This window comes from Anoplopoma fimbria, chromosome 18, assembly GCF_027596085.1.
Source record: "Anoplopoma fimbria isolate UVic2021 breed Golden Eagle Sablefish chromosome 18, Afim_UVic_2022, whole genome shotgun sequence".
Classification (NCBI taxonomy): Eukaryota; Metazoa; Chordata; class Actinopteri; order Perciformes; family Anoplopomatidae; genus Anoplopoma; species Anoplopoma fimbria.
In genome coordinates this window covers 20,811,059-20,826,765 of record NC_072466.1, presented here as the reverse complement: position 1 = coordinate 20,826,765, position 15,707 = coordinate 20,811,059, and the positions used below count along the sequence as shown (strand labels likewise).

The window sequence follows — 15,707 nt, the reverse complement described above, 5'->3', positions numbered from 1 at the left end:
CACACACATACACATACAAACACACACACAAACTAAAACAGAATACACATTTCTAGACTATAAACGCAGGTGGATTACGCAAAAGAAATCGGCCAGATTTCCCTGTATCCAATCCTTAAACTGCACTGTTTCTGTCTGATGTGGCCTCTCTGGGCTGGGGCTCTGCCTGCCTCTCAAGGTCATCCCCGTTGGCAATTGATGGAAAAGGGACAACGTTATTTATAAGCCCAACTACCGCCTGGCTCAGGGGCAGGTCTTGCTTGTTGTTACGGGACTGTAAAATGTTTCAAGTCCACACCTGTCTGCTGATGTGTTACCACTGCGAGTATTTATTTATTTTCTTTCTCGCTCTGACAAGGCCCTGGCAGACTGGGAGACAAAAGGGTAATGACTCAGGTTTTGGAGTCAGCATGGTGCATCGCTACTGCAGGCTGACCCAGAGTGTCTTGTCTTAGACTCGATCCCAACATTAATTTCTCTTGCTAAAATAAAGCACTGACATCTGCTGATTGTGCACCATGCTGTCTGTGCACAGTAAAAAAAGGATTCATGTTAGGGAAGTGTTATGAAATAATCAGGGTGGGATTCGAGACGGATTCAGAGGTATGACATTCTTGTTAGTACAAAACATTGAACACACCTTGCCCCCCCTGTTTTCATCAGTTACGTCCGTTTGTCTGTTGTAGAGGCAGTGAAAATATAAGTGAGTGAGCTGCAGAATGTTGGAATTTTATCTTTCTCACATTAGAGGGCTGCTGCCGACTACCGAGGAATTACCAAGTTCAGTTATCTTACGTTTAAAGATGGTTTTCATTCCGTTCCTCATTTAATATTGCAATGCAAGGCTGGTGGTGAGCATTTACATGACAGATAGAGTCCCAAGGCTCCAGCTCTGATAATGGCAATTACTGTTGGTGTTGACATGAGAATAAAAAGTATGGCAGACAAATTATTAATTGCAAAAACTGCACACATTTTTTTATTTTTCTTACTGACCATCAAATAACTCACGTGTGAAAACAGACAAAGTGAAGGTCTTTAAAAAGTATATTTACACATGCGTAGGAAGATGAGGTTTTGAAAGTGCTCCACCATATCATGTTGCCACTTGCGTCACTCTAAAGGTTGTGCAGTTGCAGGTTTTACATAAAGTGAGATGAGGGGGCGGTATTAAAAAAATGTGTGATTTATTTAAGTGTTAGTTTGCCTTTTTGTACAGCATAAATTAAACACTCCATAAATTATTCTGTAGTCTTTTTAAGCTACTTTGTTTATCACGTATATTACTGTATGATATGGAAAAATAGCTCCCACTGTGACGTAAACCTGGGCCACCGGCAACACACTGACATAATAAAGATGCAGCTTCAGCTCTGCTGCTTGTTGCATGAATGAAGGTAGACGGAGTTATGAGTAACACTTGCATTAAGATGCAGTGTGAGCTATTGTGAGCACATTGTGAATGTAATAGAAGTGAATAAACATAAGTCTGTTTCTTTCATCAGGTGCTTATCGATTCCCCAGATGTTTTCTATGTTGTGTTTGCTTTAGAGTGATAGACTGGTGCAGGAATGAGTCCTGAAACCCAGAAATGAGTCAGCATTCCTTGACTTCTAGTTCCCTTGTCTTAAAGTCAATGTGTTTTTTTTATTTGGTTCTTGGTTGGATATCTGAAATAGTTTCTGTGATTAACAGAAGCTTAAGAGATTTTAACGTTTTTTCATCGTCAGGGCAACTTCACAGCCTCTTTGTGTTTACTCATGCTCATGTTACTGTGGCCGTTTATAGCCTAACATTAGCTTTTGCATCTGGTGATTGCATTCACGCTTCATAAATCAAATTGTGAGAAGACTATCTTGCCAAACAAAAGTTGTAAAAAAAAATCTGGAACGTTTTAGTTTTGAGTTTATTTTCTGCATTAATCCAAAATTCTGCTTTCTGTCAAGGGAACCAGTGCAGTTATAACTTCTGGGTTGGCCTACAAAAATATACACAATGATAGCGTCCAGCTGTAACCACCGTATGAGAGCAGCGCAGAACTTTGGCCATGAGCTAGCCAGTTGGGCAAGCTCACATGCACTAAAAAGCATGCACGGCCGGCCCGGCTGTGTAAACAAAGCAAGGAGAAGCTCTGAACACACTACCTGCCTAGGTAGATATGTCTCCTCTATATCTTAACATAGAGAACAATATGCTTAATTCTTCATGATTTCTGTAGTTCTGGGATGCAAAGTGCATGCATATTTACAAACTCCCTATAAACCAACCTTCACATGCATTAATTCACATACTGCTTATACATGCTGTCTGAATTCAAAAGTTTTTACGTTATCTTTCTATTACAAAAGTATTCAAATGCATCAAACCCCTACACATGACATAATGGGGAGGTTGTCATGCATCCTGTGTTTTTATCATGTAACCCAGTGTTTCTGATCGCTAAACACAGGAACAAGAAGAGGCTAGTTTTTAGTTGTCATATTCAGACAGTGTTGTTTAACCCATAAGGACTGCTGCAGATGTTGTCTTCTAATATACCACGCTCTGGTCAGTGAATGGTTGTTTGCCCTTAAGAGAGGAACTGAATAAAAGGGTTCAGTAGCATTTATCTGGATCTGAACCGAACATCAGATCCCATTTTGAACCAGAATCATTCAAATCCCTCTAAAAAAATCAAATCTTCTAAGGCACGTCGATCCCTCCTCTGTTGCTCTCCCTAAGGTTTCTTTCTTAATTTTCCCCATTAAAGTTGTTTTTGGGGGAGTTTTTCCCTTTTGGTATGCGAGGGTCAAAGGACAGAGGATGTGGTATGCTGTACAGCTTGAAAGTTGAATTGAACCCTACTGAAGACCCTACTGTGTCAATATTTTTGTCCCTTCAGTTAATGCCGTTGCATCATCATTTTTACACATCAAGGAGACATATTTTTCCTAGTGTGAGACAAATCAGACTGCTATGTGTTTGTATAGTGGTTAAACAAATCCCTGCCCAACAACAGGAATTTCATTACACATTTTGACAACAGCACTGCTGCTAAATCATTTGTCACCATTGAAACTCTCAGAGAACCAATTCACTGTAAAGAATTTTCCGTTAAATAACAGTAAAGTGCTGGCAGCACAGACGCCAGCCACTTACTGTGATTCTACAGTACTCATACTGTGAAATGACTTAACAGCCTATTACTGTAAAGTACAATACAGTATATTTCTGTATTTTTTAAAATCTACAGTAAAATACTGGCAGCAATATACTGTAATTCTACAGTAGTCATACTGTTGAACTGTTTCACAGTCTATTACAGTAAAAAATGAATGCAGTATATTTCTGTGATTATTTGAATTTACAGTAACATTCTGGTTGGGTTACTTTAAATTCTGTTTACTGTAGACAGGCCAAATTGATAATACAATAACTCAGTTTATCAGATTAGAATATCTAAAATATCAACATAGACATATGTATTATTATGGAAATGATGCAACTTAAGCAATAAACAACTTTAGAAAAAAAAAAAAAAAACACATCGAAACAAGCCAAAGACAATTTGAGTGGCAAAATAAAGACAGTGAGGTAGGCTGAGTTTCCCTCTTAAAGGAGCTATTTGAGCTAGGTGCATCAACAAGAGTCTGGGTGGTTGTGGACAGTCCTAATTCCAAGAGGATTCTTCTGGCTCAGATATATGGGGAGGCTGTGGCGTAGTGGAGAGCAAGGTAGTTCTCCAATCAGAGGGTCGGTGGTTCGATACCCGGCTTCGGCAGTCGATGTGTCCTTGGGCAAGACACTTAACCCCTAGTTGCTCCTGAAGGCTTGCCATCGGTGTGGACTGGGTGTTGCATGAATGTTAGTTAGAGTCTGATGGTGGCACCTTGTATGGTAGCCTGTCATCAGTGTGTGAATGGGTGAATGATATGTAATATACTACTGACTGTAAGTCGCTTTGGATAAAAGCGTCTGCTAAATGACTGTAATGTAATGTAATATGATCACCTTGCTGGTCGGTGTTGGTCTCCATATATTAGTTCCAGTGTTGCCACTGTAAGACAGCAACAAAAACAAAGACTTTGTAGTCTTAAATGGGTAGTTTCGGTTTTGTAACACAAGGTGATATTACTACTATAATCCTCCAACATTCCCACCTTCAAGTTTGTTTAGTGTATTTTTGTGGCATTGGAAACTGTTAACAAGGGGCAAAAGGATATCAGCTAGCTAGCTAGCAACCACTGCTACAAATCTTAATTACATTCTCACATGATAAACCGTTAGCATTTGATTGTAGACGGTGAATCTAAAATGCACGTAAATATAAATGTTTGATCTGTTTAAATCTCAAACCTCATTGGTAAGTAACATTTTAAAATCATACGCTGGCTAGCTAGACAGCTTGCTGAGCATCAGTTTGATTTCAAACCTTATTTTTGTTAATGCTACGTTACCTGTATGAATAAGATACTGAGAGGAAAATACCGTATTTTCCGCACTATAAGGCGCACTTAAAAGCCTTTAATTTTCTCAAGAAACGACAGTGCGCCTTATAATCCGGAGCGCTTTATATATGGATTAATTCTGGTTGTGCTTACTGACCTCGAAGCAGTTTTGTGTGGTACACGCGCTCTGTCAACATGTTTTAGTACGACTTTGGTAAACTACAAAGCCGCACCGCAGCAGCATTATGGCCACCGTAGTCAGGAGCGTCGCGGAGTAATACATACTGTGCTTCACCATCATATCACAGTGTGTGTGTATAAGGACCCCAAAATGGCACCTGTCAAGAGACACGCTTACGACGCGGACTTCAAACTCAAGGCTGTCAATCACGCAGTAGAACATGGGAATAGAGCAGCTGCGAGAGAATTCAACATTAATGAATCAATGGTACGGAAGTGGAGGAAGTTTGACTGACTGACTGTTTTGTTTCGCTTAATGCGCCTTATAGTCCGGTGCGCCTTATATATGAAAAAAGATCGAAAATAGACCATTCATTGACAGAGCGCCTTATAATCCAGTGCGCCCTATAGTGCGGAAAATACGGTAATATTGTTTTTAATCACCGTCTAATTTGTAGCTGCACACCCGGATCGATGCAGATGAAGCAGGTCTTCTTGTTGATGTGTAGCACGTGTCCTCCATAGTGTGTCCTCCTCTGGAATAACTGCTTTCCAAATGACGTTTCTAAAAAAGTCCCCTCAACAATGCCAGTATTCTCTGTGCAACGCAAATCTCCCAAGAATACTGTAGTGTACTGTAATTAAAAACATTAGGATACTGTTTAGCGCCTCTTTCCTGTTGCTTCAAATGGGCCAGCCCACAATGCATTGCTATTGGGGCGGCTGTGGCACATGAGGTAGAGAGCTTGTCCCGTAACCACAAGGTTGTTGGTTCAAACCCCTCTACCGGCAACATGCCGAGGTGTCCTTGAGCGAGACACCTAACCCCAAGTTGCTCCCCGGGCGCTTCATTGCAGCCCACTGCTCCTCCGGGATGGGTTAAATGCAGAGAAATAATTTCCCCATTGTGGGACTAATAAAGGATTGATTATTATTATTATTATTATTATTATAACTACAGCACAAAACTGTATTACATAAATACAGTAGATTAGTGTTGGAAATTGGCTGTAAATTAACAGCAATTGTTTACAGTGTTGTTTTGATTTTCCCAGTTGATGGATCACAGGGTGAGTTCTGAACGAAAAAGATGTACAACTTACTCTCCTTTTCAGAAGCAACTGAATGCATTTACGATACCCAGCGGGTCACATTAACACAAGGCTGTTTTTTCTACGCTCTTCATTAGCTCCCCTATTTGAGAGATGCAAGGGGTTTTATCCAAACTGTTTTGTGTGCTAATGTTGCCTAATCTGTGTCATAACTGCTAGACAGTATTACCTCCTCACCAACAGGCAGGTCATGTAAACGTAGGGGAAAAGCATGTTTGAATGGGATGTAATGGTCCTCTGGTGTCGCTACCCTATCAGACCGTCTCTTTGTGATTATTTTCCTCAGTAAATTATTAAACTTAATGGGATTGTTTCTAGTTCTATGAAATTGTTGCATTGTTTCGCTGATTAAATCATTGAATTAAAAATGTCCTTTTTACAATTATGTAATTGATTTAACCAGAACCGAGAGGTACGACAATGTCACACCTGTTTTATCTTCTTCACATTGGCTCTCGTTTTTTTTTTAGGATTCATTTTCTGACTTTATTGATAACTTTTAAGGCTCTTCATGACCTGCTTCCAGAGACTATAATTTAGACCCTCTTAATCCATTATGAACCTTTACAGGATTTGAGATCCACGGGCAGTGGTCTCCTGTCTCCTCCAGAGTGCAGACTGAAAAACAAAGGGGACAGAGCTTTAGGGCCCCGAGGCTTAGGGACGACCTGCCCGAGGAAATATATTAGAGTCACTGTCTTCTTTTAAGTCTCATCTAAAATATATACTTTTTAAAACTTTATTTAAATTTTTATTTCTTTTAATCTTGCCCTTCATGTATTTCATCATTCACTTTGTTTTTTTTATTTCATTTTCTCTCTGTGAAGTACTTTGTTTTGATAAGTGCTCTAAAAATAATTATATTAATAATTATATAATTACCTAACTGAATGCCCTTTAATCACATAATCACAATATCAATAATGATATTTGTAGCGGACAGCCACAGTGACATTATAAGTCTAAGTGTCAATGAGAAGATCTAAACCTATCAACTTCCTTCAGGAACTGCTCTCATGACCTATAACGCACTAAGGGGTTGACCTCTGTTCTTACTCTGTGCCTCTTAAGATAAGACTTGGGGTAACTCTTTGGATCACGCCATGTTTTATGATCCCACCTTTCTGGGTTTTATGAGCATTCACATTCCTGAGGACAAAGAAGAACATCCAATTGTAATAAACAAGTTAAAGAAACCTTTACTTGATATTTTAGTTCTGGTCATAGTAAGTTCTTAAGGGGGGGGGCAGCTCTGTCCGTCTGCAGGCTCGAAGGCCCTGTGAGCAGAAACCTCTCCACAGGCTGAGAGGACCTCCGGCCGATATGTGATGCAAGAACCTGAAGAAGTGCCTTCCTCCACCTGGTTTCTGAAATACTACAAATATGATTGATTGACTTTGAATCCTGCACACCACATTTCTTCCTCGTGACTCTGCCGGTTCTGCCTCTTCTCTGGTATTCCGTTCCTAGTCCAACTACGGCCCTCCTCTGTCGTCTAATGTGCCATGCAGCTCCGACCTGCGATGCACCAACGTGCTGAAGATTAATTCCAGCAACTATTGAGAGCAACCGACTCTTAAACTGGCCAAGATGCCCTAATGACCCATGCTGCTACAAAGGGGGGTGAAGAGACGACTCATCCTCGTGCCGAGAGAGATGAAAACGAGGAAGAACGGTTCAAGCCGAACCTCAACAAAGAAGACGACCAGGTTACCAAGACATCAGAGAAACCCGAATCAACTGCCACTGAGCGAGAGATGGAAGAGTGCGATTCAACCATCAATCACAACCAGATTCAGAGGCCTTCAGAGGAACAGCCGCCATTCCATGCAGCTTTACCTCCAATCTGCCCATCAGAGCCGTCAGGTGAAACAATACCATTCCCAGATGTAAACGAGTTTGATGTTCCTAGGCCAAATAAATTTAAGTCGCATAACAAAATAATCTTGGATATAAATATCTTAGACCAAAAGATCTAAATTAGATTTAACTTAAAACCAATATAAAGATGCTTCACAATCTTCCCTGGTGCTTCTCGAACTCTCAGCTGCTGAACGGTGCCTAAATCATTTGAACTAAATTTAATGTAAAACGTCAATCGTCAAAGTTGATTAATCAGTCAATGATATGAGTCGATGATTCTACCTGGTCACATTCAATCGTTTTCATTTAGTTGTGGTTCATTATTCTGTTTATTTTATGTTTAGTAGTTTAGTACTTGTTTGTCTAATAAAGATTTCATTTATAAAGAACTTGATCATTTGTTGTGTGTGTATATGAAATAATAGGTCACTGTACACCTTGAGAAGAACTCCGTAGCAACCCTGAGATCAAGATTAGATTGATTAAAATCACATTTTGAAGTTTTCCCTGTTTTTCCACAATAGGGTGGCGTCCAACTTAAGTCCTATGTCAAATTCCATTAGGTAAACTAATGGTGGTAAGTTCGAGTACTATCGTTATTTTATACTAATTTAAGTTTTTTTCCAAATCCTAATTGAGTTATTTAAACTAGTTACATAGCCTGATATTAATTACTTATTATTTATTAAATCTGCTACCAGCAACAACGCTACATATTAATAATCAAAAAGATAATAATTTTAGTTATAAAGCACTTTTCAGGCTGCAGCACAAAGTCATTTCCAGATTTAAAGATTTAAAGAATAAAACATACATATAACATATAATAACATAGCCTGTGTCATACCCTCAATGATTTGATTTTTAATGAATAAATTCATGTTTTTGTATTGTTTCTTTAGTTAACAGGCCATGTGGAAGCATGATAAGTCACACCTTGAATTTCACTTTTGAACATTATGAATCATCAGTTTCTTGGTGAACCTAGGTCATGCCGAGTTTGGCTGGAAGCAACTTATTTTAAATTGGATTTCAGGCCAAAGTACATCCATCTTCCTTAGACTGATGGTTTCTAGATTGTGTCTGAGCTGCTTGTGAAGACTCTGAGGTGAAAAGTGAGGGGTTGTTGATATTCTTTTTTTTTTCTCAATTCACAACAAATAATGTGTCTGATCGCTGTGTGACTCTCTCCACTGTTCTCCCTCTCCTTCAACAATGTAGACACCTGAAATAGGCACTCATACACAGATACACACACACATACACACACATAAAACAATACAGACCCACTACCTGCCCAACTCCATCCACATAGAAGCTTAAACAAATAGTTCTGCTCTTTAGGAAATCCACTTATTTGAATTCTTGCCAGCACTGAGATGGGAATATATTACTGAGTGGTATTGATCTTATAGAGGCAATCAAACCCTGAAAAAGAATAAGACATCAAAGCTTTGGAAAGAAAACTTGGTTTTCTTGCGGTATGAAGGCTGCTGTTTGGCAGCCAACTTCAGAGTTGGACGTTGGAGCTACTTTGAAAGCACCACAGGGAGGGTTTTTAAAAAACGGTCCCTGCAAATAACCTGGCTATGATGTAATACTAGCTTTCAAAAAAGGCAACAAAGCGATGAGCTCCAGGTGCCTGCATTTTTTCAAAGCACATTGAAAAAGTTGACACCAGTGGCAACTTGAATGTCTACAATCAATCTAAAAAGGTGGTATGCTTTAGAAAAATGGTCACAAAGAAACATTTTTGGACACTGCAAAAACCGACGCAGCATGGCAGGCCACTGTATATGACTGCAGCCCCTCTTGGATGCCTGCCATAGTCTGCTCTCCTCATCCCTGTTCAAGCAGAGACAGATTGGCACCACACACACTGGTGCCACCACGCACTTCCCCGGCCTTTACGAAGCTAAAAAGGTCCAATAAAGCATCTTAGCAGAGAGGAATGGTAGAAATGTTCCAAAACTCAAACCATCTTTAGCTTATTATGATAATTACAGGTTGGTTAATGAACAAGATCAAGGCCATGAAGCGGCAGCATCAGCACTGTGCGGATACCAAAGAGGCAGCAGGGTGCAGACAGCTCCAGTGGAGAAATTAAGGGGACATTTAACACCAAAACAGCTTCATTCTTTCTAAAAAAGTCACAGAGGGACAACTACTTCAAGATTATTACCCTTTCCAAAAGAGTTTCATTTGAAAGTGAGACACTTAACCATTTTAAAGTAAATAGTTAAAGGCTAAAGGGAACCATTTTTCTCAAAAAGAAAGTAGTTTTACTTGTTTTATTTTTTTCCTCAATACACATTTTACAGCCTTTTATTGCAATGCTAAAACTCTGGAAGTATTTATGGGTTCAGAGTGCAACTAAAAATTAAACATCACACAAACAAAACTAGGACAAACAGCTGTTTAAAGGAAGACAGGAAAGAAAAGTTGCATGCGTTACAAACTGACCCAATTACTCAAGAAGATCTAACAGTAGAGGACTCATTTCCAACTCCATTCCTGTGACTCATACTACAGCCCATTTGTCTTGAAGCGTATTTTTAGACCGAGCTTTGGTTTCGATATTATAGTTCTCTGGAATGCTCTTTTTGCAGCCTCAATAAAACGCTGTTCCAGACAGCCTCCATGTACTTAGGATCTTAACATTTAATTTGAAGAGAAGAATTTCTCTTCGTTCTGTATGAGGTGAAAGGCGCAGGTGAATCATTCATTTTGTATGTGTGTGTGTGTGTGTCTGTTATTGTGTGTGCCCTTTCTGCAGGCAAAATGGGGAAACAGAACAGCAAGCTGACCCCTGAAGTGATGGAGGACCTGGTGAAGAACACAGAGTTTAACGAACATGAGCTGAAGCAGTGGTACAAGGGTTTCCTGAAGGACTGTCCCACCGGCCGCCTCAACCTGGAGGAGTTCCAGCAGCTGTATGTCAAGGTGAGACTCTGCTCACTGGCACGCTTTCACTCCATGGATAACACACACACACACACACACACACACACACACACACACACACACACACACACACACACACACACACACACACACACACACACACACACACACACACACACACACAGTGTATGCTTCAGCGCTCATTTGTACATGTTTTGTTAGAGTCCAACAAAGAGAACCGGGGAAAGTTCTACACATAATGCTGCCTAACTCATTATAGCCAACTAGTTGTTAACTTATTCTGATGGAGGTTGAACTGATTCGTGTATGGAGAAATAATTATTCAGTCTCCTTTTAGCTCTGTTTTGGTCTCCACCAACCTCTGAGGGAAATGTCTGTCTCTTTAGGGAGCTAAATGTTACGCTATGTTCCAAAGATAGCAGGCGTACAGCAGATGTATCAGTCCTTTTTTCATGAACACAAAACAAGGTTTATGAGCTGAGAGTGACCCCAAACAGTACTGTTGCGGCCGTGGAAAAGCAAAACAATGAGATAAAAGATGCTAAAACACTGTTGAGGGGAACTGCAGAGTTAAATAATAATTGTTTATATAGAAACAATGATAAGTGTAGCTTTATTCAGGTTAGTGTTTCATTTGCAATGTTTATGGCAGGATTGTAGTGATGGTGTAGCTTAACTGAATTTAATAGCCTGGCCAGATGGTAATTAGCATCAGTGTTTATTATTAGCTATATGTTCATTTTAAAAGGACCAACAAAAGGCATTCTCTGTGGGTTTTCCCACATTTATGTTAACAGGGTTGTTGGGGTCACATAAGTGCATTCTGAATCACCACAAAAACCACTGAGAGAAATCGAATTCCCATTATAAACCCTGCAAGATTTTAGCAGGCATCCTGCCATGATCCCATTTGCCGCTCCCATACCTGGGCAGAAACCAACAGAGTGATGATTATCTTCTCATGCTCATACTGTATATCATTACCATTGACAAGAGCAGAGTGAATTTATTCCATATTGTATTCATTTAGTTTTAGAAATCAGGCAGGAACACCTTCATAGAAACAACCATCCCGCAGTGAAAGGGACATGTAAAGAAATAGCTCATTAAGTGCCTTTGAATATATGTTGACTGCTACGATGAGTGCTTCTACTACCATAGCTAATACTACTGTCTGCTGCTAATAATGAAAAAATACAAAAAGAGGGCTCAAAATGAGGCAAATGTATCTCAGCTGTGATCTACTGAACATGAATTTATTTATTTTGAATTGAAAAATATATGTACTTACTTGGCAGGACCAACACAACATGTGCCTACAGGACGTCCTGACTGTGACTTTGATACTATTAAAACTGTAACTGTATTAAATTCATATTAAACCTGACCTGGTTGGATTTTTTGGTAAGCCTATGTCTTATCTGTTTAATAGGTAAAACTGATTCATAGCACTTATTGTATGTCCCAATTTTGTCTTTCGTCAGGCTTATTTCAGCATCTTGTGTCCTCTTTGTACCGTATGTTTAATCTTCCTCAGAGTCCTCATGGAAGACAGCGCTGTGAGTAGAGTAGGAATAGGCATTAATCTTTTATCACAGTGCCGGGAAGTGCCTCATTACCAGAGGGGGCTGCCGTTACATAAGACACGCCATGAGGACTGAGGTCATGGATGCACTTCATCTAAATGCCATCAAAGCTCATGCGTCAGCGGAGATCACAAGAGAACGTAACCAAAAAATAATAATCTTGAAAAACTTCAGAAATAAGTGAAGGGATGGCTGCCATGATTTAAAAAAAGAAAAATAAATGATCTGAACAAAGCACATCTGTCAACACTGGGAATGTCATTTTCCATTTGAATCAGCCGAAGTCGTAAAGCATCAAAATTCTTTTCAAATTGAACTACAAAAATAACCCGGACTCCTGGGAAATAATAGAACAAAAGAGGGAGGCATACACTAAATAAATCGGATGGAATATCCCTTAAAGATCTCTACACGGCACAAAATACGACGGCACATGAGCAACGTAGTGCAGCCGCACACAAAGGGGGCCACACAGCTCAGATCTGAAGGGGTCTTGTAGGCCTCTGGGTAAATCCTATTATTGATGCATCCTATTGTGTTTCTAGGCAACAGTGTATCGGTGATAGGGCTTTATTTAAATCCAGAGAGCTGATAAAGTGTAAAAAAAAAACGGTCTGCTGCGACCTCACATTACAGTAACGGGACAGATTGTTCCTGTGAAGAGTGACTCTGTGTGTGTGTGTGTGTGTGTGTGTGTGTGTGTGTGTGTGTGTGTGGGGGGGTTGTGTGTTCAGTGGGAGGGAGATGGGAGACAGCAGTGTGTTTTGCGTTGGTTGAAGGTGAGAAACACAGAGGGGATCAGAGATAGAAAAAGTGAGCTATTAAATGAGCGTGTATACATTATTATTTAAGTCATAAGCTACAATGATGTCACGAAAAAAGTGTGAGAAGAGTTGCGCTTGAATGTACGTGTGTGTGTGTGTGTGTGTGTGTGTGTGTGTGTGTGTGTGTGTGTGTGTGAGTGTGCATGCATGCGTGAGATAGGCAGGGGCTGACTTACACCTGTGCACCGAGGTCTTTGTATTTCTCAAAACTCAGTGACATCTGCCTACATTTACACAGATCTGCACCTGCAACAGTTGTCCAGAGCACCTTATCAGAAGGTGATAAAGAGGAAGAGTTGAGAGGGAGAGGCATCAAAGAACATGAAGAGAGAGGAAATAACAGGCGAAAGGGAGAGAAAGCAGGTGTAGCATGTCTGTCAGCGTATCTCGGGGCAGTCTGTGATATTCATATCTGATGCTGAGGTGTAGCATATAGTGTCTTTGTGTAGCCTTACCATTATTACCGCTCCTTTCAGTTCCATGTGATCAGGGCTGGGCCGGTCACGATCACTTGGTATATCAGTATAAAGAAAGTAATGAATCCCTGTATTTCAAAAGACAGAGCTGAGATTAAGAATGACTTTTGATCAATCGCTTTTATTAAAAATGATGGCTGAATGGATATAGAAATTAAGATTGTGAAATTAGAAAGTAGTTTAAATGGTTTCTGGATGATAATAACACATTTAAATGTACATCGGTAATGCCAATTCAATTTGAATCATTTATTAAAATGCATATTTTGAATATAAGTAATCAGTGATTATCTCTCACTGTGGTCTGTGGCGAAGAGGCTGAATGGATTAGTTAGTTTTAGGGTTAGGGTTATATATAGTATATATATATGTCTTGGTAAAAATAGAAATTGTTAGAGGTTGGGGGATATAAGGACTTGTCAGTCACAATAGCTCTCTGTAAGTTTTTAGACTCACTGTGCTTAGGACTGGGCAATATATCCATAATATATCAATGTTGTGATATGAGACTAGATATCATCTTAGATTTTGGATATTGTAATATGTCTATGGGACTAATAAAGGATTATCTTATCTTATAAGTGTTGTCTTTTCCTGCTTTTAAAGGCTGCATTACAATATTTAGTTGTTCTATTATTTGTCTTTACCCACATTGTCATTGTATCCACATTAATGATGATTATTTATCAACAATCACATGTAAATTTTTGATAAAGCCCCAATAATCCATCCTATAGTATCATCGCAATATAGATATTGAGGTATTTAATCAAAAACAGTGTGATGTTGAATTTTTCTCCATATTGCCCAGCCCTAACTGTGTTATTTTTAGTTTTCAAAGAGGCAAAATTTCTTTGTAATAACAGGTTAAGATCAAGAAAATAAATGCTGTAACAAAATCTTTTTTCACTCTCAATGTACTCACCTGCAAGTTCAGTGTGAGGACGCCTTGCCTGTCACTACCCATACATGCTGGTCAACTCTGCCCGATCATTAAAGTGACCTCCTGCAGGTTTTTCTTCCCCAGTGGATTCTAACTTTTCAGTGGCTTCACCGATGCCAGACAGTGATGAACAAATGGGAGAGAGGCTTCCGTGAAAAGTCACACCGAATGGCTTCCACAGCTTCCACAGGGTGTGAAACGTCTTCTCCCTGACACGCCAGCCGCTCTGGGAGCCGTTTGTAACAGGATAACCACACTCCCTGAGATGCTGAGGTGATAGGTTTTTGCGCTAGATCTTTTTTTTTCTTGAGCTTGACGCATGCAGAGACAGCAGCCAAGCTCAAATATAACCATGAACAAACACACACACGCATGCATTTAACAGTGATTCATACACATCAGCAACACATTGTTCATTCATTTGTTTTTAAAACAGGATATTATACATGAAATGAGCACCAGTATTGATGGTCTCCTGCCAATTGGTGTTCTGTTGTTGCTAGTGTGATGAGGTAGCATTACAACATCAGTATAATGGATTTCACTATGGTTTCTGCAACACAGCAACTATCTGTTGATGTTTCCATGGAGAAAAACAGGAAAAGAGAAACAAAAATAAACCAGTTCACAACTCAGGTGATATCATAGTTTCTCTGTAGGTCTTGAAAGGAATTAAATGTTTGTAAAATGTTTTTTTATTACGCCTTGGAATTCAGTTGTCAGTGAGTATCCTGATATAAAATAAGGCTGGAAAGAAATATGACATTTTGAAATGGAAAAAAAGGAACTTTTAACTGCTGGTGTGTTGCTTTAGATAAGAAGTGATATGATGGGGAGAGAAGACTGCCTTCCTGGAATTTGGAAGCATTGTTGTGACACTGGGCCACACACACACACACACACACACACACACACACACAGATGCTGGCCTGGATATCGATGTATGGATGGATTCCGCTCTGTTGAGTCTCGCTTGCATAGCCACAAGGCTTTTGCTGTTGCAGGGTGTGGAATGTGTGTGTGTGTGTGTGTGTGTGTATGTGTGTGTGTGCGTATACGTGTGCGTGTGCGCGCAACACTTACCATACAGCAGCACTGACTGCCATCGCCTCCCCAGAGAGACTGACCGATGATAGGCCGGTAAATGGAGCGACAGACGGACACTGACATCATCTGGCCTATCGCCTGTTTCTGTGATGAAACATATGTCTCCTGATCATGGGAGACAGAAGACTGACGGAAAAGACAGAGATGGAATTGTTTTAATTCATTTGAAAATGCTTTTTGTAAAAATACAGTTAGACACAGTGCAGTACAACCGGACACTGAATAAGACATTTAATGTACATTAAACACTGTTAAAGGGTTAAG

At 39.8% G+C, this 15,707-nt stretch overlaps 1 protein-coding gene across 1 annotated transcript in view; it reads left to right on the top strand.

The window, feature by feature from the left end:
* Positions 1 to 15,707, top strand: part of vsnl1a (visinin-like 1a) — a 32,645-nt gene that overhangs the window by 942 nt on the left and 15,996 nt on the right. The window contains exon 2 of the mRNA XM_054618516.1: positions 10,359 to 10,525. Within this exon, the coding sequence (XP_054474491.1) occupies positions 10,364 to 10,525 (162 nt within the window). The 5' untranslated portion in view covers positions 10,359 to 10,363. The remainder of the gene's footprint in view (positions 1 to 10,358; positions 10,526 to 15,707) is intronic.